We start from the raw sequence: 23,176 nt of genomic DNA, 5'->3' as shown, positions 1-23,176 counted from the left end.
TTCAAACTGGCCAGAACATGGAGCCTGCAAGTTCCACTCCTGCCTGGAACTCTGTTGCTGCTCTCCCAGATTTAGAGGTGATAAAGAGGATTTTTTCTGATCTCTCTTTTTTTTTTGTCTGCTTTCGAGACTGTTATGCTCCAGAAGAGAAGTGTGATTATTTAGACCAAGCCTGGGACCTGGTGAATCTACATCCTTGGCTGTTTGACTATTTTCCGGAGCTTCTACGCCTTGACGATGTTTTTTGTGAACAAAAGCGGCCCAATTGGATGAAACACCCAGAGGCCTACCTACCGTCAGAAGACGACGAATCTGACTGGACTGATGGTGATAAGGAAGAGGAGTCTGAGTCAGAGCACTTAGCACTACAGGACACGGCCACTGTGTTCTTTAAGATTCAGGACTTATTTTATGAATATCTGGACAGCACAGGTCGGCAGGAACGGCAACGGATTTTTTCGGCATTAGACCGCATCCTACAGGATAAGCCGGGAATCATGTCATCTTATCCAGAACTCGCCAACATCAAGTCTCTGTTTATGCAACGTCGGATCCCCACCTACACTGACGACCCAATGACGTTTCTGTTTGAAGCCGACATTCTAGAGTCCTGCTCGGACACACCCCAATCTATCACGCTGTCCAACGCTGCAGTCATGCTGCCTCCGTCTGACGCACCGGTCCGCTACCAGCAATCAGCTTCGACACCAGTCACGACGCTTCCTTCACCGTCTCTGTGTGACCAAGAGACTACCACACCCTCATCCGTCCCGCCTCCTCAGCTACCCACACCTGCGCCTCGGCGCTTAACGCTGAAGCCGGCTGAGAAGTGCCAGCCAAGAGGTTCGGTCCCGCAGCCGAGTGTGGCATCACCACAAGTCACGCCTCGTCGGATCCCTGTTCTGATGCCACGAAAGCTCCGAAATGACTCAACACGCATGCCACCGGATCCCGTGGAACCCTGCATACCCCGTGTCCTGTCTGCCAAGTGCACGCCGCAGGAGGAAGCAGGCCCACTCACGTTCCCTGTGCTGCCAGCAGGGGAAGGAACCTCTGTGGTTGTCTCTTTGACGGGAGCAGAAGCGCTCTCATCTCCAACTTTGCTTGCAGAGTCACCAGGAGAAGTCATGCAACCTGACTGCCTCACAAAGTCCACTGATCGTGAACCAACAGAAACATTGAAGCCATTACAACTCACCGAGGCACGCTCGTGTCAGCAGTCATCCACAGCGCGTAATTCCTTCCAGTCCTCAGCAGCGCTCGTGCCCGCCGACCTAATTCCTCCATGCCCGCCTCCTGAGCTTGCTGTCATCCACTCTTCTCTGAGTACACCACTGCTCCCAGCACCACGCATGCAACAGGAGCATTCCACGGCGAGCACGACATCCCAGAGCCCAGCAGCATGTGTTTCTGCTGTGCGCCCACGTTCAGACTCATCAGAGCATCTCCTGTCCCACGAAGCTGCGACTGAACTACAGGAGAAGGTCACACCACTCGAGCCTTCAGCCTGTCACACCCCACATGAGACGTCACTTACGTATTCATATCGAAAGTCTTCGGCGACGTTTCTGCATCTACCCACAGCGTGCACGACTATTGAAGGCACAGACATATCCATGACCTCCACACTACATCTGAACCAATCAACGCCACCCTCAAGGGTGCCCTTGGGGATTACGATCTACAGAACTGTGAGTTTTTTATTTTCTTTTTTGAACATGCTTTTTTGGTGGTTTTTCTGCAGTTTTCGTTTTGTGACAGGTTTGCATAGAACCTTTTTCCACAATGTATTGCTCTTGTATTGTTACGGTGCTAAGCTAATAGCAACCATGTCTTTTGATATGTGTTTAAGAGAGATCCTGTTGGTCTGGTCTTTTCATTGTTTGCTTTTTTGTTGGGAACTGGTTGGTGCTCTGTATTTGGGCTCAATCAAGATACCCCCCTGGTCCATTCTGGAGTGGTTGGTTCCTGTTCACCTCCCTAATCTTTTGTATCAGTTTTTTTTACTTCTTGCACGCTTCAGCTAAGCAGTTTTTTGCTTCCTCAAACTCTTTTGATAACATCATGTATGTCAGTGGCTCCCATAGCTTTTTATCTCGGTGGTTTACTCACTATTATGCTGTATCTGATTCATTTACTGGGTTCGTTAATCCTCTTATTGTGGCATTTTTGTTTATGTTCAGTGTCAGTATTATCAGGCGTAGGGCCCCAGATTTGGCTGTTTGTCTGTCAATCTCCCTGTTTTTTGGACTTCCTTGCATGGTAATATGGGGTTTGGGCATTCATTTGCAGCCTTCCCTGTTCTGGGGGCCCGGTACTATGTTTGGTCTCTGGTTCATTGGTTCTGGGGTAATGTTAGCCCTTCCCTCCTGCCCTTTTGCTCACCAGGGTTTGGGTCATGCACCTGACCCAGGTCCACTTGCTACCTCTGTCACGAGGCCCTGTCTCCCTTCTGGCCGACCTCCTGAGCCTCCTGCTTATCGTCATGGGTTTCGCGGTCATCCCCCGGACTCCATGCTTGTTTGTTTGCCTGACTGCCTGTTTGTTCCTTATTTTTTGCTTTGTCACCCTCCTGCAGGGCTTTTTGTCCCTCCATGGTGTTTTGGCCACCCAGTTGATGCTGCCCTTTTTGTAGGCGGTTCCCTTGGGTTCTGGCCCATTCACTCTGTTGTCTGTGCCCTCCGGCCGTTCCCCCGTCCCCCCTCCCGTGGTCGGTTTGTGCCTTGGTTCTTGTTGTGTTCTTGGGGGGGTTTGTGGGCCCCCGGTGTGGGCCCGTGGGGGAGGGGTTCTGTCATGGTCCTGCCCTTGATGTGCTTTTTGTTATGACTTTTTCATTGATCTTTGCTTTCTTGTTCTGTACATCTGTATTTGCATTCCTGCCATGTTCATGTTTTCATTGGTTTTGTTTTCTGTTCATCGTTCATGTATTGTGTAGTTTTGTCTTAGTAGCTGTTTTGCCACATTGTTGTCATTAATTGTTACCTTAGTTTTCACTTCAGTCTTGGTTTTGTTCTGTTTATTTAATTTCTTGTATTATGCTTTAGTCCGGCCTTTTCTGTGAAGTTTACTTTTGTCTCTGCTTTTGTTTTCAGTTTATCACTTAGTCTTCTGTTTTCTTTCATCTTTGTCTCATTGCACTTGTCTCTGTATTTTGTTATTTCTGTTTTTTCTTCATCAGAATTACCTTTTGGTTTTTGCTGTTCAGTATTTTTGCAGTAAGTCACGCCCACCTGAACTTTTCTGTTTCTTCTGTTTGCCACGCCCTCTTCCTGGTTCTTCCAACACACCTGTTCTCACTTTCCTCATTTCCACTTTGGTTATTTAAACTCTCTGCCTTCACTCAAGCCCCGCCAGTTCGTTGATTTTCACAGTCCTCGTACCAGCCTTTTCATAGCTCTGCCTTGTTTTGCCGTGTACTGACCCAGGTCTGTTTTGTGACCTCGTCTTGCTGCTGCCTACGTACTTTGTCTGCTTGTGTAAAAGAGCTGAGCCTGCCTTTTTGACGACGCCCTGGCCTGCTGACTTTCTGTACCTCTGCATCCATGCCTGCCTAACTGTGTACCGAATCCAAGCTCATTTATTGACCGATAAAGCCTTTCAATTTCAATTCCACTGTCTGTGAGTTTTTGCATTTGGGTCCCACAACATTTGGTGCCACATCACCCCGAGTTCCTGACACTGGCTAGCTGTAGAATTTTCCACGGTGCAGAGCCGAGTCTCCAATTCGCCCAGCCTGGCCTCCAGAGCTACGAATAAGCTACACTTATTACAAGTACCATTACTGCTAAAGGAGGCCGAGGAATAACTAAACATTTCACACCCAGAGCAGAAAAGTGCAGGAGAGACAGGAGAAGCCGCCATGCTAAACCGGCTAAGAGCTAGTAGCTGCGCTAAGCTAGCAGATTCCTAAAAAAATTCCTAATTTACAGATGAAAGGTTTCTAAAGAACCATTTATTGATTCGTTTAGCCATTTTAATTACAAGTAACAGTAATAAGATATTCTGAGGTAAACAACAACAAAAAACATTTCAAAGGATTTTCCTTCAGAAAACTGCTCCATAAATGAGCAGTCCTGTCACACATATGTTTTGTACAGATCAGTGGTTTCTGCCACTAGTCTTCCGTGTTTTGGCCCGACGCATTGTTCCTATTGGACAACGCAAAGGTACATCACAGCTCAGAGCATCGAAAGTTGGATTGGATTGGACTTTGACTTTGACAAGAGGCAATGCGTGCTCCCATCAGAAGCATCGGTTTAGCTCGGCTTTTGACGCGACGCATCTGACGCATCTAAAAAGCAACGCGTCTCATTGAAAATAATGCTTTTTAGACTGATTTTTGACACATTTGACACATCTGACGTATTCAGTGTGAAAGCCCCATAAGACACGACAGTCACAGACAGGTAATAAACGTGAGCCACACAGAGACAGGTAACAAATGTGAGTCACAAACAGACAGACAGACAGGTAACACAAGAGAGTCACAGACAGATAACAAGAGAGTCACAGACAAGGTAACAGAAGAAAGTCAGACAGGTAACACACAAGTCACAGACACATTGACAGGTAACAAATGTCACACACAGGTAACACACGACAGTCACAGACAGGTAATGCAACAGAATCGCAGACAGGTAACACACGAGTCACAGACAGGTAACGCACGACAGTCAAAGACAGGTAACACAAGAGAGTTAAAGACACACAGACAGGTAACACACATTAATCACAGGCAAATAGGTAGCGTGCATGAAGGGTAACAAACATGAGTCACAGACAGACAAACAGGCAGCAAAGGTGTGTCAAAGATGTTTATTACCTATCTGTCAAAACGACAGACAAGTAATAAACATAAGTCACAGACACACAGACAGACAGGTAACACCTGAATCACAGAAGACACAGACAGGTAACACACGAGTTAAAGACACACAGACAAGCAACACCCATGAGTCACAGACACACAACCAGGTAACACACATGAATCACAGACAGACAACAAATGTGAATCACAGAAAGGTAATGAATGTGAGTTACAGACAGGTACCAAATGTGAGCCAAAGATAGACAGACAGGTAGACAATGACTGACAGGTAACAAATGTGAGTGACACAGACAGAGAGGTAAGAGACAGAGCACAATGGGAAGAGCTCAGACAGGAACACACCTTGATGTAGGCTCCAGGGTAGATTTTGTGGACACCATCACCTGGCGACCGGCCAGCCTCACGGTCCAGGTAAAAACTCTGGACAAACACAGAATGGTCACTCAGGCAACGCATCCAGACGTCACCCTCCCCTCGACACTCCAGCTGAATTCCCCGACCGATGTGGAGTCTAAAGAAAGGCAAGAGGAGCAGACAGCAGGTGGGTCAGTAGATCAAATGGACACCATTCCACTCGGAGTAGCTGTGTTCCTGCCACAGCGTCCCCCGGTGGTCACCTGGCTCGGTGACTGGTGGCGGTGCGGTGCACGTTGCTCAGCTGACCCAGACAAAAACGATCCCCGCCTGAGGGGTCGACATAACCGTCAACGGTCACCAGAGGACAGCCGGACTGCACCTTAAACATCTCGCCCACCTGAACGTCCAACTCAAAGTATGAGATGGAGCACCAGAACTCTGGACCTGTGGGGACGGAGACACCTGGACAGATGAGTCTGTGAGGACGGTGCATGTACATATGCACGTGGACACCTTACCTGGATGGTTGGACACTGGCTGTGGATACGGAGCGGTACTGTGATGCTGTGACCCTGCAAGAACAAATACTCACTCAGTACACTGAACTATTACACAATACTGTGGTGTACTGAAGGACACAATATACGAAACAGGAGTACACAAGAAGAAGAAGAAGAACAGGCAGGTAAGTGTACAAATAATTAATAAACATAAACAAAAACAACAGGCAGGTAAGTGTACAAATAATCAACAAACAAACAAAAACAACAGGGAGGTAAGTGTACAAATAATAAACAAAAACAACAGGCAGGTAAGTGTATAAATAATCAACAAAGAAACAAAAACAACAGGCAGGTAAGTGTACAAATAATTAATAAACATAAACAAAAACAACAGGCAGGTAAGTGTACAAATAACAAACATAAACAAAAACAACAGGCAGGTAAGTGTACAAATAATCAACAAACAAACAAAAACAACAGGCAGGTAAGTGTACAAATAATTATCAAACATAAACAAAAACAACAGGCAGGTAAGTGTACAAATAATCAAAAATCAAACAAAAACAACAGGGAGGTAAGTGTACAAGTAATTAATAAACATAAACAAAAACAACAGGGAGGTAAGTTTACAAATAATTAAACATAAACAAAACAACAGGCAGGTACGTGTACAAATAATCAATAAACAAAAACAACAGGCAGGTAAGTGTACAAATAATTAACAAACAAACAAAAACAACAGGGAGGTAAGTGTACAAATAATTAATAAAAATAAACAAAAACAACAGGGAGGTAAGTGTACAAATAATTAATAAACATAAACAAAAACAACAGGGAGGTAAGTGTACAAATAATTAATAAACATAAACAAAAACAACAGGGAGATAAGTGTACAAATAATTAACAAACAAACAAAAACAACAGGGAAGTAAGTGTACAAATAATTAATAAACATAAACAAAAACAACAGGCAGGTAAGTGTACAAATGATCAATAAGCAAACAAAAACAACAGGGAGGTAAGTGTACAAATAATAAACAAAAACAACAGGCAGGTAAGTGTACAAATAATCAACAAACAAACAAAAACAACCGGCAGGTAAGTGTACAAATAATTAATAAACATAAACAAACAAAAACAACAGGCAGGTAAGTGTACAAATAATTAACAAACATAAACAAAAACAACAGGGAGGTAAGTGTACAAATAATTAACAAACAAACAAAAACAAAAGGGAGGTAAGTGTACAAATAATTAATAAACATAAACAAAAACAACAGGCAGGTAAGTGTACAAATAATCAATAAGCAAACAAAAACAACAGGGAGGTAAGTGTACAAATAATAAACAAAAACAACAGGCAGGTAAGTGTACAAATAATCAACAATCAAACAAAAACAACAGGCAGGTAAGTGTACAAATAATTAATAAACATAAACAAACAAAAACAACAAGCAGGTAAGTGTACAAATAATCAACAAACAAAAACTACAGGCAGGTAAGTGTACAAATAATTAATAAACATAAACAAACAAAAACAACAGGCAGGTAAGTGTACAAATAATCAACAAACAAACAAAAACAACAGGCAGGTAAGTGTACAAATAATTAATAAACATAAACAAATAAAAACAACAGGCAGGTAAGTGTACAAATAATTAATAAACATAAACAAACAAAAACAACAGGCAGGTAAGTGTACAAATAATCAACAAACAAACCAAAACAACAGGCAGGTAAGTGTACAAATAATCAATAAGCAAACAAAAACAACAGGGAGGTAAGTGTACAAATAATAAACAAAAACAACAGGCAGGTAAGTGTACAAATAATTAATAAACATAAACAAACAAAAACAACAGGCACGTAAGTGTACAAATAATAAACACACATAAACAAACAAAAACAACAGGGAGGAAGGTGTACAAATAATTAACAAACAAACAAAAACAACAGGGAGGTAAGTGTACAAATAATTAACAAACATAAACAAAAACAACAGGGAGGTAAGTGTACAAATAATTAACAAACAAACAAAAACAACAGGGAGGTAAGTGTACAAATAATTAATAAACATAAACAAAAACAACAGGCAGGTAAGTGTACAAATAATCAACAAACAAACAAAAACAACAGGCAGGTAAGTGTACAAATAATTAATAAACATAAAGAAACAAAAACAACAGGCAGGTAAGTGTACAAATAATCAACAAACATAAACAAAAACAACAGGCAGGTAAGTGTACAAATAATTAACAAACAAACAAAAACAACATGGAGGTAAGTGTACAAATAATTAATAAACAATCAAAAACAACAGGCAGGTAAGTGTACAAATAATCAATAAACAAAAACAACAGGCAGGTAAGTGTACAAATAATTAATAAACATAAACAAAAACAACAGGGAGGTAAGTGTACAAATAATTAACAAACAAACAAAAACAACAGGCAGGTAAGTGTACAAATAATTAATAAACATAAACAAACAAAAACAACAGGCAGGTAAGTGTACAAATAATTAATAAACATAAACAAAAACAACAGGCAGGTAAGTGTACAAATAATCAATAAATAAAAACAACAGGCAGGTAAGTGTACATATAATTAAACATAAACAAAAACAACAGGGAGGTAAGTGTACAAATAATCAATAAACAAAAACAGGCAGGAAAGTGTACAAATAATCAACAAACAACCAAACAACCAAAAACAACAGGGAGGTAAGTTTACAAATAATTAATAAACAAACAAAAACAACAGGCAGGTAAGTGTACAAATAATCAACAAACAAACAAAAACAACAGGCAGGTAAGTGTACAAATAATAAACAAACATAAACAAACAAAAACAACAGGCAGGTAAGTGTACAAATAATTAACAAACATAAACAAAAACAACAGAGAGGTAAGTGTACAAATAATAAACATAAACAAAAACAACAGGGAGGTAAGTGTAGAAATAATTAACAAACATAAACAAAAACAACAGGGAGGTAAGTGTACAAATAATTAACAAACAAACAAAAACAACAGGGAGATAAGTGTACAAATAATTAATAAACATAAACAAAAACAACAGGCAGGTAAGTGTACATTACTCAACAAACAAAAACAACAGGGAGGTAAGTGTACAAATAATCAACAAACATAAACAAAAACAACAGGCAGGTAAGTGTACAAATAATCAACAAACAAACAAAAGCAACAGGCAGGTAAGTGTACAAATAATTAATAAACATAAACAAACAAAAACAACAGGCACGTAAGTGTACAAATAATAAACACACATAAACAAACAAAAACAACAGGGAGGTAAGTGTACAAATAATTAACAAACAAACAAAAACAACAGGGAGGTAAGTGTACAAATAATTAACAAACATAAACAAAAACAACAGGGAGGTAAGTGTACAAATAATTAACAAACAAACAAAAACAACAGGGAGGTAAGTGTACAAATAATTAATAAACATAAACAAAAACAACAGGCAGGAAAGTGTACAAATAATCAATAAGCAAACAAAAACAACAGGGAGGTAAGTGTACAAATAATAAACAAAAACAACAGGCAGGTAAGTGCACAAACAATCAACAATTAAACAAAAACAACAGGCAGGTAAGTGTACAAATAATTAATCAACAATCAAACAAAAACAACAGGGAGGTAAGTGTACAAGTAATTAATAAACATAAACAAAAACAACAGGGAGGTAAGTTTACAAATAATTAAACATAAACAAAAACAACAGGGAGGTAAGTGTACAAATAATTAATAAACATAAACAAAAACAACAGGGAGATAAGTGTACAAATAATTAACAAACAAACAAAAACAACAGGGAAGTAAGTGTACAAATAATTAATAAACATAAACAAAAACAACAGGCAGGTACGTGTACAAATAATCAATAAACAAAAACAACAGGCAGGTAAGTGTGCAAATAATTAATAAACATAAACAAAAACAACAGGGAGGTAAGTGTACAAATAATTAATAAACAAACAAAAACAACAGGGAGGTAAGTGTACAAATAATTAATAAACATAAACAAAAACAACAGGGAGGTAAGTGTACAAATAATTAATAAACAAACAAAAACAACAGGGAGGTAAGTGTACAAATAATTAATAAACATAAACAAAAACAACAGGGAGATAAGTGTACAAATAATTAACAAACAAACAAAAACAACAGGGAAGTAAGTGTACAAATAATTAATAAACATAAACAAAAACAACAGGCAGGTAAGTGTACAAATGATCAATAAGCAAACAAAAACAACAGGGAGGTAAGTGTACAAATAATAAACAAAAACAACAGGCAGGTAAGTGTACAAATAATCAACAAACAAACAAAAACAACCGGCAGGTAAGTGTACAAATAATTAATAAACATAAACAAACAAAAACAACAGGCAGGTAAGTGTACAAATAATTAACAAACATAAACAAAAACAACAGGGAGGTAAGTGTACAAATAATTAACAAACAAACAAAAACAAAAGGGAGGTAAGTGTACAAATAATTAATAAACATAAACAAAAACAACAGGCAGGTAAGTGTACAAATAATCAATAAGCAAACAAAAACAACAGGGAGGTAAGTGTACAAATAATCAACAAACAAACAAAAACAACAGGCAGGTAAGTGTACAAATAATCAACAAACAAACAAAAACAACAGGCAGGTAAGTGTACAAATAATTAATAAACATAAACAAACAAAAACAACAGGCAGGTAAGTGTACAAATAATCAACAAACATAAACAAACAAAAACAACAGGCAGGTAAGTGTACAAATAATGAACAAACATAAACAATCAAAAACAACAGGCAGGTAAGTGTACAAATAATCAATAAACAAAAACAACAGGCAGGTAAGTGTACAAATAATTCATAAACATAAACAAAAACAACAGGGAGGTAAGTGTACAAATAATTAACAAACAAACAAAAACAACAGGGAGGTAAGTGTACAAGTAATTAATAAACATAAACAAAAACAACAGGGAGGTAAGTTTACAAATAATTAAACATAAACAAAACAACAGGCAGGTAAGTGTACAAATAATCAATAAACAAAAACAACAGGCAGGTAAGTGTACAAATAATTAACAAACAAACAAAAACAACAGGGAGGTAAGTGTACAAATAATTAATAAACATAAACAAAAACAACAGGGAGATAAGTGTACAAATAATTAAACAAACAAAAACAACAGGGAGGTAAGTGTACAAATAATTAATAAACATAAACAAAAACAACAGGCAGGTAAGTGTACAAATAATTAACAAACAAACAAAAACAACAGGGAGGTAAGTGTACAAATAATTAATAAACATAAACAAAAACAACAGGGAGGTAAGTGTACAAATAATTAATAAACATAAACAAAAACAACAGGGAGATAAGTGTACAAATAATTAACAAACAAACAAAAACAACAGGGAGGTAAGTGTACAAATAATTAATAAACATAAACAAAAACAACAGGCAGGTAAGTGTACAAATGATCAATAAGCAAACAAAAACAACAGGGAGGCAAGTGTACAAATAATAAACAAAAACAACAGGCAGGTAAGTGTACAAATAATCAACAAACATAAACAAAAACAACAGGCAGGTAAGTGTACAAATAATTAATAAACAAAAACAACAGGCAGGTAAGTGTACAAATAATCAACAAACAAACAAAAACAACTGGCAGGTAAGTGTACAAATAATTAATAAACATAAACAAACAAAAACAACAGGCAGGTAAGTGTACAAATAATTAACATAAACAAAAACAACAGGGAGGTAAGTGTACAAATAATTAACAAACAAACAAAAGGGAGGTAAGTGTACAAATAATTAATAAACATAAACAAAAACAACAGGCAGGTAAGTGTACAAATAATCAATAAGCAAACAAAAACAACAAGGAGGTAAGAGTAAAAAATAATCAACAAACAAACAAAAACAACAGGCAGGTAAGTGTACAAATAATTAATAAACATAAACAAACAAAAACAACAGGCAGGTAAGTGTACAAATAATCAACAAACATAAAAACAACAGGGAGGTAAGTGTACAAATAATCAATAAACAAAAACAACAGGCAGGTAAGTGTACAAATAATTAATAAACATAAACAAAAACAACAGGGAGGTAAGTGTACAAATAATTAACAAACAAACAAAACAACAGGGAGGTAAGTGTACAAATAATTAATAAACATAAACAAAAACAACAGGGAGGTAAGATTACAAATAATCAAACATAAACAAAACAACAGGCAGGTAAGTGTACAAATAATAAACAAAAACAACAGGCAGGTAAGTGTACAAATAATCAACAAACATAAACAAAAACAACAGGGAGGTAAGTGTACAAATAATTAATAAACATAAACAAAAACAACAGGGAGATAAGTGTACAAATAATTAACAAACAAACAAAAACAACAGGGAGGTAAGTGTACAAATAATTAATAAACATAAACAAAAACAACAGGCAGGTAAGTGTACAAATGATCAATAAGCAAACAAAAACAACAGGGAGGTAAGTGTACAAATAATAAACAAAAACAACAGGCAGGTAAGTGTACGAATAATCAACAAACAAACAAAAACAACAGGCAGGTAAGTGTACAAATAATCAACAAACAAACAAAAACAACTGGCAGGTAAGTGTACAAATAATTAATAAACATAAACAAACAAAAACAACAGGCAGGTAAGTGTACAAATAATTAACAAACAAACAAAAACAACAGGGAGGTAAGTGTACAAATAATTAACAAACAAACAAAAACAAAAGGGAGGTAAGTGTACAAATAATTAATAAACATAAACAAAAACAACAGGCAGGTAAGTGTACAAATAATCAATAAGCAAACAAAAACAACAAGGAGGTAAGAGTAAAAAATAATCAACAAACAAACAAAACAACAGGCAGGTAAGTGTACAAATAATCAATAAACATAAACAACAAAAACAACAGGCAGGTAAGTGTACAAATAATCAACAAACATAAACAAACAAAAACAACAGGCAGGTAAGTGTACAAATAATTAACAAACATAAAAACAACAGGGAGGTAAGTGTACAAATAATAAACATAATCAAAAACAACAGGCAGGTAAGTGTACAAATAATCAATAAACAAAAACAACAGGCAGGTAAGTGTACAAATAATTAATAAACATAAACAAAAACAACAGGGAGGTAAGTGTACAAATAATTAACAAACAAACAAAAACAACAGGCAGGTAAGTGTACAAATAATTAACAAACAAACAAAAACAACAGGCAGGTAAGTGTACAAATAATTAACAAACAAACAAAAACAACAGGCAGGTAAGTGTACAAATAATTAATAAACAAACAAAAACAACAGGGAGGTAAGTGTACAAATAATTAACAAACAAACAAAAACAACAGGCAGGTAAGTGTACAAATAATTAATAAACATAAACAAAAACAACAGGGAGGTAAGTGTACAAATAATTAACAAACAAACAAAAACAACAGGCAGGTAAGTGTACAAATAATTAATAAACATAAACAAAAACAACAGGGAGGTAAGTGTACAAATAATTAACAAAAACAACAGGCAGGTAAGTGTACAAATAATTAACAAACAAACAAAAACAACAGGCAGGTAAGTGTACAAATAATCAACAAACATAAACAAAAACAACAGGGAGGTAAGTGTACAAATAATTAATACACATAAACAAAAACAACAGGCAGGTAAATGTACAAATAATCAACAAACATAAACAAAAACAACAGGGAGGTAAGTGTACAAATAATTAATAAACAAAAACAACAGGCAGGTAAGTGTACAAATAATCAACAAACAAACAAAAAATACAGGCAGGTAAGTGTACAAATAATTAATAAACATAAACAAAAACAACAGGGAGGTAAGTTTACAAATAATTAAACATAAACAAAACAACAGGCAGGTAAGTGTACAAATAATTCATACACATAAACAAAAACAACAGGCACGTAAGTGTACAAATAATTAATAAACAAACAAAAACAACAGGCAGGTAAGTGTACAAATAATTAATAAACAAACAAAAACAACAGGGAGGTAAGTGTACAAATAATTAACAAACAAACAAAAACAACAGGCAGGTAAGTGTACAAATAATTAATAAACATAAACAAAAACAACAGGGAGATAAGTGTACAAATAATTAACAAACAAACAAAAACAACAGGGAGGTAAGTGTACAAATAATTAATAAACATAAACAAAAACAACAGGCAGGTAAGTGTACAAATGATCAATAAGCAAACAAAAACAACAGGGAGGTAAGTGTACAAATAATAAACAAAAACAACAGGCAGGTAAGTGTACGAATAATCAACAAACAAACAAAAACAACAGGCAGGTAAGTGTACAAATAATCAACAAACAAACAAAAACAACTGGCAGGTAAGTGTACAAATAATTAATAAACATAAACAAACAAAAACAACAGGCAGGTAAGTGTACAAATAATTAACAAACAAACAAAAACAACAGGGAGGTAAGTGTACAAATAATTAACAAACAAACAAAAACAAAAGGGAGGTAAGTGTACAAATAATTAATAAACATAAACAAAAACAACAGGCAGGTAAGTGTACAAATAATCAATAAGCAAACAAAAACAACAAGGAGGTAAGAGTAAAAAATAATCAACAAACAAACAAAAACAACAGGCAGGTAAGTGTACAAATAATTAATAAACATAAACAAACAAAAACAACAGGCAGGTAAGTGTACAAATAATCAACAAACATAAACAAACAAAAACAACAGGCAGGTAAGTGTACAAATAATTAACAAACATAAAAACAACAGGGAGGTAAGTGTACAAATAATAAACATAATCAAAAACAACAGGCAGGTAAGTGTACAAATAATCAATAAACAAAAACAACAGGCAGGTAAGTGTACAAATAATTAATAAACATAAACAAAAACAACAGGGAGGTAAGTGTACAAATAATTAACAAACAAACAAAAACAACAGGCAGGTAAGTGTACAAATAATTAACAAACAAACAAAAACAACAGGCAGGTAAGTGTACAAATAATTAACAAACAAACAAAAACAACAGGCAGGTAAGTGTACAAATAATTAATAAACAAACAAAAACAACAGGGAGGTAAGTGTACAAATAATTAACAAACAAACAAAAACAACAGGCAGGTAAGTGTACAAATAATTAATAAACATAAACAAAAACAACAGGGAGGTAAGTGTACAAATAATTAACAAACAAACAAAAACAACAGGCAGGTAAGTGTACAAATAATTAATAAACATAAACAAAAACAACAGGGAGGTAAGTGTACAAATAATTAACAAAAACAACAGGCAGGTAAGTGTACAAATAATTAACAAACAAACAAAAACAACAGGCAGGTAAGTGTACAAATAATCAACAAACATAAACAAAAACAACAGGGAGGTAAGTGTACAAATAATTAATACACATAAACAAAAACAACAGGCAGGTAAATGTACAAATAATCAACAAACATAAACAAAAACAACAGGGAGGTAAGTGTACAAATAATTAATAAACAAAAACAACAGGCAGGTAAGTGTACAAATAATCAACAAACAAACAAAAAATACAGGCAGGTAAGTGTACAAATAATTAATAAACATAAACAAAAACAACAGGGAGGTAAGTTTACAAATAATTAAACATAAACAAAACAACAGGCAGGTAAGTGTACAAATAATTCATACACATAAACAAAAACAACAGGCACGTAAGTGTACAAATAATTAATAAACAAACAAAAACAACAGGCAGGTAAGTGTACAAATAATTAATAAACAAACAAAAACAACAGGGAGGTAAGTGTACAAATAATTAACAAACAAACAAAAACAACAGGCAGGTAAGTGTACAAATAATTAATAAACATAAACAAAAACAACAGGGAGGTAAGTGTACAAATAATTAACAAAAACAACAGGCAGGTAAGTGTACAAATAATCAACAAACATAAACAAAAACAACAGGGAGGTAAGTGTACAAATAATTAATACACATAAACAAAAACAACAGGCAGGTAAATGTACAAATAATCAACAAACATAAACAAAAACAACAGGGAGGTAAGTGTACAAATAATTAATAAACAAAAACAACAGGCAGGTAAGTGTACAAATAATCAACAAACAAACAAAAAATACAGGCAGGTAAGTGTACAAATAATTAATAAACATAAACAAACAAAAAGGGAGGAGGGTTTCCAGTTTGGTGGGCTCAGGGTCTCATCTTTTTGCAGATGATGTGGTCCTGTTGGCTTCATCGGCCTGTGACCTCCAACACTCACTGGATCTCACAGCTGAGTGTGAAGTGGCTGGAATGAGTCGCTGCTCATTCGTGTTGAAAGGAGCCAGCTGAGGTGGTTCGGGCATCTGGTAAGGATGCCCCCTGGACGCCTCCCCAGGGAGGTGTTCCAGGCACATCCATCTGGGAGGAGACCCCGGGGAAGACCCAGGACTAGGTGGAGAGATTATATCTCCACATTGGCCTGGGAACACCTTGGATCCCCCAGTCAGAGGTGGTCAATGTAGCCTGGGAAAGGGAAGTCTGGAGTCCCCTGCTGGAGCTGTTGCGCCCGTGACCCGAACCTGGATGAGCAGTTGAAGACGAGTGAGTGAAACAAACAAAAACAACAGGCAGGTAACCGGTTCAGTCCTCTCTGACCCACTGACCCAAAATTAATCTTCTTGCTTCTTTATTTTTGTCTTTTTCTGCTATTTCAGGGACTGACTTTGTGACATCATAAAGCTCTCATGATATCACAACAATGTAAAATCCAGGTTTGAAACCCCTCCCCCATTATAGTGATGACATAGAAATCAGCCCCGCCCCGTTACCTATCGAAACCCTTGCATGGCAAGCGAAGGCTAGAGAAGTGGATTTGTGACCAGAGGGTCATTGGTTCAATTTTACCATCAGACAGGAAGCTCACTAATGTGCCTTTGAGCAAGTTGTTTAATCCACAATTTGCTCCCAGCGTACAGTTGTGCAACTTCCTGAGACTGAAGTGTGTGAATGAGTGAACTGTGGACATCCTGGTGAAGTGCTTTGAGCTGTAGTACTGAAGCACTACTGAATACTACACACTATTACAGTACATTGTACTGCAGTGATATCTCTGTGTCTATCGTACAGAAATGGCTGTTGGTCACATGATGCTGATGTAATGGAGGCTGCTGGTGACTCCGCCCATTCTGCGAGGGTCCTACAGGACTGCAAGAAGCTGAACTGGAACCCGCCCAACCTGCAGAGACACAAAAGACAACTACTGCAACTGCTACACCCCCTGCTGTTTCTAATACTACAGACAATACTGCAACTGACAACAGTACTGCAACCTGTTTATCTGAAGCAGCAGTAAGTACTCCTTTACCTAGTATTACTAGTATTGTACTAATGCTACCGGTATTGCTGCTACTGCTGTCTTGAGACAGCACTTGACTTGAATATCACTGCAGTATTTGTCTGTGTGGAGTACCAGGTCGGGGGGGGCTGCTGTACTCGGGACTCTGCTGGTGTGGGGTGGTGGTGGGGTGAGCGGGGTGGGGCATGTCGGGAGGATTTGGATGAGGAGGAGAGGTGCAACCCCCATGATCTGGAGGCGGAGCAATCCGAAGGAGGCCCTGATTCTCCCCGCTGCTCCCAGCAGCCGCGGTCAGAGCGACGGTTGTCACGGAGCCACCACCTGCAGAACAAACAACAAGAGAACAGTCATCGACAGGTGACATGCCAACACTAAACATCGCCATGTTTATGTCATGACATGTTAGCTGGAAAAGTGGTCTGGCTTCCAGGACCAGACCTGAAGATCCAGGTCCAGTATGTTAACAGTAAGTGCAACAAAACATCTCAACCATCAAAAATATCAGAAAAAAGACTAACTTTTATTTATTTATTTATTGTCATTTATATAGCACCAAATCACAACAGAGTTGCTTCAAGGTGACCTTCTGCTTGGGCCATGATACAGACATAAATTACAGAACAACTCACAAAACAAATATACAGGGAATACTGTTGGTGTACAGGAGAGGAGGGTCTCCAGCACAAATACCACACCCATCTCTGGATGGCGCTGCAGCTTAAACAGAGAGATAAAACAGAATCAGGCATCAGAAAGACAAAAAATACTGTATAATTTATCAGCATTAAACAAGAAAAACAGAGAAATACTAAGGTGATCACCGGCCACTAGCCCTAAGCTTCACTAAAAGACCCAGAATTTAGGTAAAGTTGAGGCCGCGGCTCGCTCCAATTACTAATAAATGAATTAAAGAGTAAAAAGCATGGTAACATACTATGCCAGTATACTAGCCATACGAAAGGCAAAATAAGTGCGTCTTAAGTCTGGACTTAAAGTCTCTACAGAATCTGACTGTTTTATTGACGCAGGGAGAGACAGAGAAAGAGCAGACCCTCAATAAGCATGTGTTTGACAGTGGAAGAAAACGCACACATGCTGGATCACGACCAGAGAAATGCGCCACATGAGCAAGTGTTCCCTCACAGTGTCAGCCATCCTCCTCATCTGAGTCTCACTGACTAACTCCTTATGTGGCTCCAAGTCATTCCAGCGGAACCCAAAGATCCTCTGAAGACACCTAGTGCCAAAGACATCCAGGCTCCTTAGGTCACTGGTTAGTAAATTAAATCGAGCATATACGCCGTTCATGCTAACCAGTGAATGGCTAATGTAAGTCCTCTATCGTCCTGTTGGTGCCGGTTCTTATCTCTGGATTCCAGAGCATCTTTGACTCCCCCTGGCCGGTACCTGTTTACAGCCGGGTGGACTGAGACAATGTTGTTTAAGTGTCTTGTCTAAGGACACAGACAGGGAGCGTGAGTGGGACTGAACCCAGGTCTACAAATTGGCAGGCCAGCTTCTGATCCACTCAGCCACATTTTAGAGGGTTGCAGAGGCTATTTTCACTTTAGAGCAGGGGTGGGCAGTCATGTGCCATGAAGGGTCGAGACCCGTCTACGTTTTCTTGTCATTGATGATCAGGTGTTTATGTTCAGGGGAGAAGCTGGTCAGCAAACCCACCTGCTGAGGTGATTAGTAGAAAGGAAAACCTGCACGGTCTCTGCCCTCGTTGCCCACCCCTGCTTTAGAGGGTGACAGATGAGTGTTAACATACATGTATTTCTGGAACCCTGGATGCTGGAACTGCTGGATTTCACTCTGGACTCAGTCGTGTTGGGGTCGTACACTCACGGCTGAATAATGAGCGTTATAGTGCATTTATACACAGTAAATCTCAGCCTGACCTGCAGGGGACAGGGGCATGCTGGGATAGACGCCGATGGGGCGGGGCTGGTTGTAAGGGTTTGGATGGGGAGTCAGGTCAATCTGTAGACACTCTTGCATGAACTCCTCCTTTACTAGGGCAGAGTGAGAACCTGAGAGGACAGGAACCACAAAGTCACAAACAAACAAAAGCACAAATAATACAAAATGTGTGAAAACAAACGGCACGGATCAGCGCGACACACAGAACATAAAGTGTACAACTCCGAGGCTGAGCTGATGTCACAGAGATTCATGTGTTCATTCTTATCAGCTGTGGACTTGTCGTTTACTTTCTGGGTAAGTAAGAGTGAGAGTGTTGTGTTCATGGTCTTACCCACAGCGGGGGAAACCACACGTTCGTAGTGGTATGGGTTCACGCACACGCTGTCATACTTCAGATCAAAGGCAAACTGACAGAACTTGACATGTTTGAGTTCGTTCTTGTGCAGGTCCGGCCACCGCCACAGACGAGCGTAGATCACGTGTGGGAAGCCCTTCCTCCCCGCCACCTGCACACAGACAGTCCGACATCACTCACACACAAGCACAACCAGAGGGTTTCACCGCGTCTCCGTCGGGTTCTTCAGGTCGCCTGAATCTGAATCTGACTCTCTGGGGTCCTGGTGTGTCTGGGAATTCCCCGCCTGCTGTGGTGAAACAGAACCAGTGAACCCATCTGGAATGTGGACTATTTAGTCACCTGAACACGTCGCCCAGAAAAACTGGGAGGATTTTTTGTATGTGTGTTTCTTACATGAATAATTAACTATAAAATGAACCTGCAGAAAAATCAGTCATTAGAACTAGAACAGCACTGAGTGACGTGCGGTCCTCATGAAGACCTGACCTGGTTCATCAGCAGTCTAACTGCAGAACTCATTAAACGTGGAATGCTTGACTGTGCACACAGGAAATGCTTTTCGCCGGCATTGCCACAAGTGTGCATTTCTTCTGACTGTATCCGGGTTCAGCTGGTGTGTGTTTGACATATGGGCAGCATGTCGTCTCACCTCGCACAGCGTCTGAGGTCTTATTTTTCAGCACGTGTTCTCAAGCTGCAGGTTCACTTTGTGACCCAGAGCGTTAAAAAGAAGTCAGCAGGCTCCAAAAAACTGCCAGATTTTATGATCTGACATCATTTACTGATGATCTGGCTTTAATTTTGCTCCTATTCATAACGCTATTATTATTATTATTATTATTATTATTATTGTTGTTGTTGTTGTGTCTGAATGTTACACTTTGGCAGACAACTGGGCTCTCGGGTGCCAACTGATTTATTTCAAAGTGATTTATTAATTCATTTAATTTTTAGTGCACAGAGACGTGCGCACGTGTGACTGTGACTGAGGTGAAGGACGACAGAAAGACTGTTCAGACCAAACAGGAACAGACTGACCTCAGGTCAGAGTCACACACAGACAAAAATAAATCACAGACTCAAACCTGTGACTTTATTAACCACACTGATACTGACACACCGATATGACTGACAGCAAATACAGGAGGTGGCAAGAGTCACTGAAATCCACAGACAGACGGACTGACAAAGACAGAACAACAGACATACAGACGTACATGCTTACAGACATACAGAAATACAAATATCACCAGAGGGAGTTTTTTCTTCCCACTGTCATCTGTGTTCTTGCTCCAGGGGTTAGTGAGGTCAGATTTAATTGTGTGAAGCACCTTGAGGCAACTCTGTTGTGATTTGGCGCAAAATAAATGAAAATAAATTGAATTGATAATTATCTGTTGGTGTTTTTAATGAGATCAGTGGACAGAAGTGTCCAGTGTGAGAGTCCAAGTCTTTATGCCAAGGACTGGATGTCTTTGGTCCCAGGTCTCTGGGGGGGATCTTTGGGTCCTGCTGGACTGATTTTGTGTCCAATGAACGGTTACTTAGTGAGACTCAGATGAGGAGGATCACTGACACTGTGAGGGAACATTTAGTCCATGTGGTTTCTGTGGACATGATCCAGGACACAGATGTCCTCAGTGTTGAGGACAGTGGAACCTGGTCCATGTTGGACCAGTTTTACATAATGTCACAATGTCAGATGATTTATTTCTTCTATTGTCCATCTTATTATGTTTTATTTTGTGTTCAGTAAACTTCTTTATGGATTGCTGAATACGTCTGACAGCAGTTTCGTGTTATATATGTTGTTACTAATTAAATGAGACTAATCACATGTTGTTCCCGCTGATAATCAAAGTTGGTGGTTTGGTTTTAGGTGTCTTCAGTTCCAAGGCGTTAAGGAGGAGAAACGCTGAGCCAACATAGATGCTGCAAACATTTGTGGGATATTGATGAATAATTAAGTGATCAGAAATAGCAGAGGTCTGATCCAGGATCAGCTCTAAAGTGTCCTCGCTGCCAGAAGGTTTTCCCTCTGCATTTTAACAGCAGGAACATGATATTTATTTTTTTTACCGTGTGGAAACTACATACAGGGCAGGTACATGATAGTTTTTATTTTTTACAGTGTGACAATACTGCATGTTAGAACAGGCACATGATTTTTTAACACTGGAAACACTGCACATTCAGAGCAGGTACATTGTTTTGTTTTTATTATTTTTTACAGTGTGGAAACCTTGCACATTCACAACAGGTACATTGCTTTTTTTTATTATTTTTTGTTGTGTGGAAACACTGCACGCTCAGAGTAGGTACATTGTTTTGATTTATTATTTTTTACAGTGTGACAATACTGCATGTTAGAACAGGCACATGATTTTTTAACACCAGAAACACTGCACATTTAGAGCAGGTACATTTCTGTCATTTTTTTACAGTGTGGAAATGCTGTGCATTAACAGCAGGTACATGATATTGTTACAGTGTGTAAACACTGCACGTTCAGACCAGGGGCCTGTACTACGAAGCGGGGTTAACTTACTCTGAAGTAACCCAGGGTCAACCTCTTAAACCGGGGTTGACAAAACCTGGTTTCCTCAAGTGGTGTTAATCGGTACTACGACGCTGAATAAGATGTTGATTTGTTGAACCTGTGTTAACCTAATTGGAGTTTGTGCGCGTTCACATAAAAGGGACAGGTTGCAGCACACGTCACCATTTTTCAATGATGGCGTGGTCACCTTACTTTACCAAAGAAGAATGCACGATTATTATGCAGAGCTACGAGGAATTTAAATTAACGTTAAGGGGGAAAACGAACACATCGTCTGCCAATAAAGCAAGACAGGCTTGTTGGCAACGTATTGCTGATCGGGTAAATGCGTAAGAACAATTCAATTGTTCCCCAAATCTGTTACAGATGATTAACTTGTGGAATGTCTGATATGTGTAGAAAAATGACCTTCTTCCATTAATTACGCCCAGATGCAACACGATTCAGAAGTGGGCATAGGCCAAACTAATAAATGTTAGGTTAATTTAATGTTTCCTAAATAGGCTACCTATCTAAGGATTTAAAGCCATTAATGGTCATTCTGTTAATATAGTTACACATATATCACTTTGGCATGAAGGTTATCCAACAGGACTGTTGTGTGGGCCGCTGAAGAGGAGGTACTGCTGGCCCACCACCACCAGATGGCGCCCTGCTTGGAGTGTGGGCTTCAAGCACGAGAGGGCGCCAGAGCCACTGGGAGTGACAGCTATCACTCTTCATCAGCACCAGCTGTCACTCAGCCAACTCATCACCACGAGACGAGGGGCGTGGTCAGGCACAAGCCGTCCCTCTTCCTCCCGGGTCCGAAAGGAAGCCGACTTCCCCACGCTCCACTGCCAGGGCTCTCCACGTGACAACAGCTCCCCCTGCTGACGTTGCTATGGAAACGAGCAGGGCCAAAAAACGATCAGATCAGAGACAAAGGAGGCTGATCCGTGGAGAGTGTTTTCTCTGCAGCTCTACCGAGCACACACAGAGAGAATGCCCCAAACAGTCAAAACAGCAGCACTCGTCCTTAGAGACTGGGCTAAGGGTGGGTCACAACACCCACGTGGGGAAACCCCGACGATCTGCACGAATCCCAGTCACGATCCTGAGTGGGGATCTAACCCTTCATGCCCCAGCACTGGTGGACACGGGGTCGGAGGGGAATCTGCTGGATAGCAGATGGGCAAAGGAGGTTGGGCTCCCTCTAGTGGCCTTACCGTCACCATT

The 23,176-nt window shown here is 39.0% G+C and overlaps 2 protein-coding genes across 4 annotated transcripts in view; both read right to left on the bottom strand.

Moving 5' to 3' along the window:
- The window catches only part of LOC117505799 (acidic leucine-rich nuclear phosphoprotein 32 family member E-like), a 292,488-nt gene that overhangs the window by 126,396 nt on the left and 142,916 nt on the right, over positions 1-23,176 (bottom strand). The window lies entirely within an intron of this gene.
- LOC117505796 (mothers against decapentaplegic homolog 4-like) overlaps positions 1-23,176 on the bottom strand; it is a 70,948-nt gene that overhangs the window by 23,268 nt on the left and 24,504 nt on the right. Inside the window, exons 3-9 of the mRNA XM_034165333.1 lie at positions 19,372-19,546; positions 19,016-19,147; positions 17,226-17,432; positions 16,881-16,991; positions 5,704-5,757; positions 5,446-5,629; positions 5,171-5,339 (exon numbers count right to left, since the gene is read on the bottom strand). Coding sequence (XP_034021224.1) covers positions 5,171-5,339; positions 5,446-5,629; positions 5,704-5,757; positions 16,881-16,991; positions 17,226-17,432; positions 19,016-19,147; positions 19,372-19,546 — 1,032 coding nt within the window. The remainder of the gene's footprint in view (positions 1-5,170; positions 5,340-5,445; positions 5,630-5,703; positions 5,758-16,880; positions 16,992-17,225; positions 17,433-19,015; positions 19,148-19,371; positions 19,547-23,176) is intronic.

Source organism: Thalassophryne amazonica, unplaced genomic scaffold (genome assembly GCF_902500255.1).
Source record: "Thalassophryne amazonica unplaced genomic scaffold, fThaAma1.1, whole genome shotgun sequence".
Lineage (NCBI taxonomy): Eukaryota > Metazoa > Chordata > Actinopteri > Batrachoidiformes > Batrachoididae > Thalassophryne > Thalassophryne amazonica.
The sequence above is the reverse complement of the archived record's forward strand: the minus strand, read 5'-3'. Positions and strand labels throughout refer to the sequence as shown.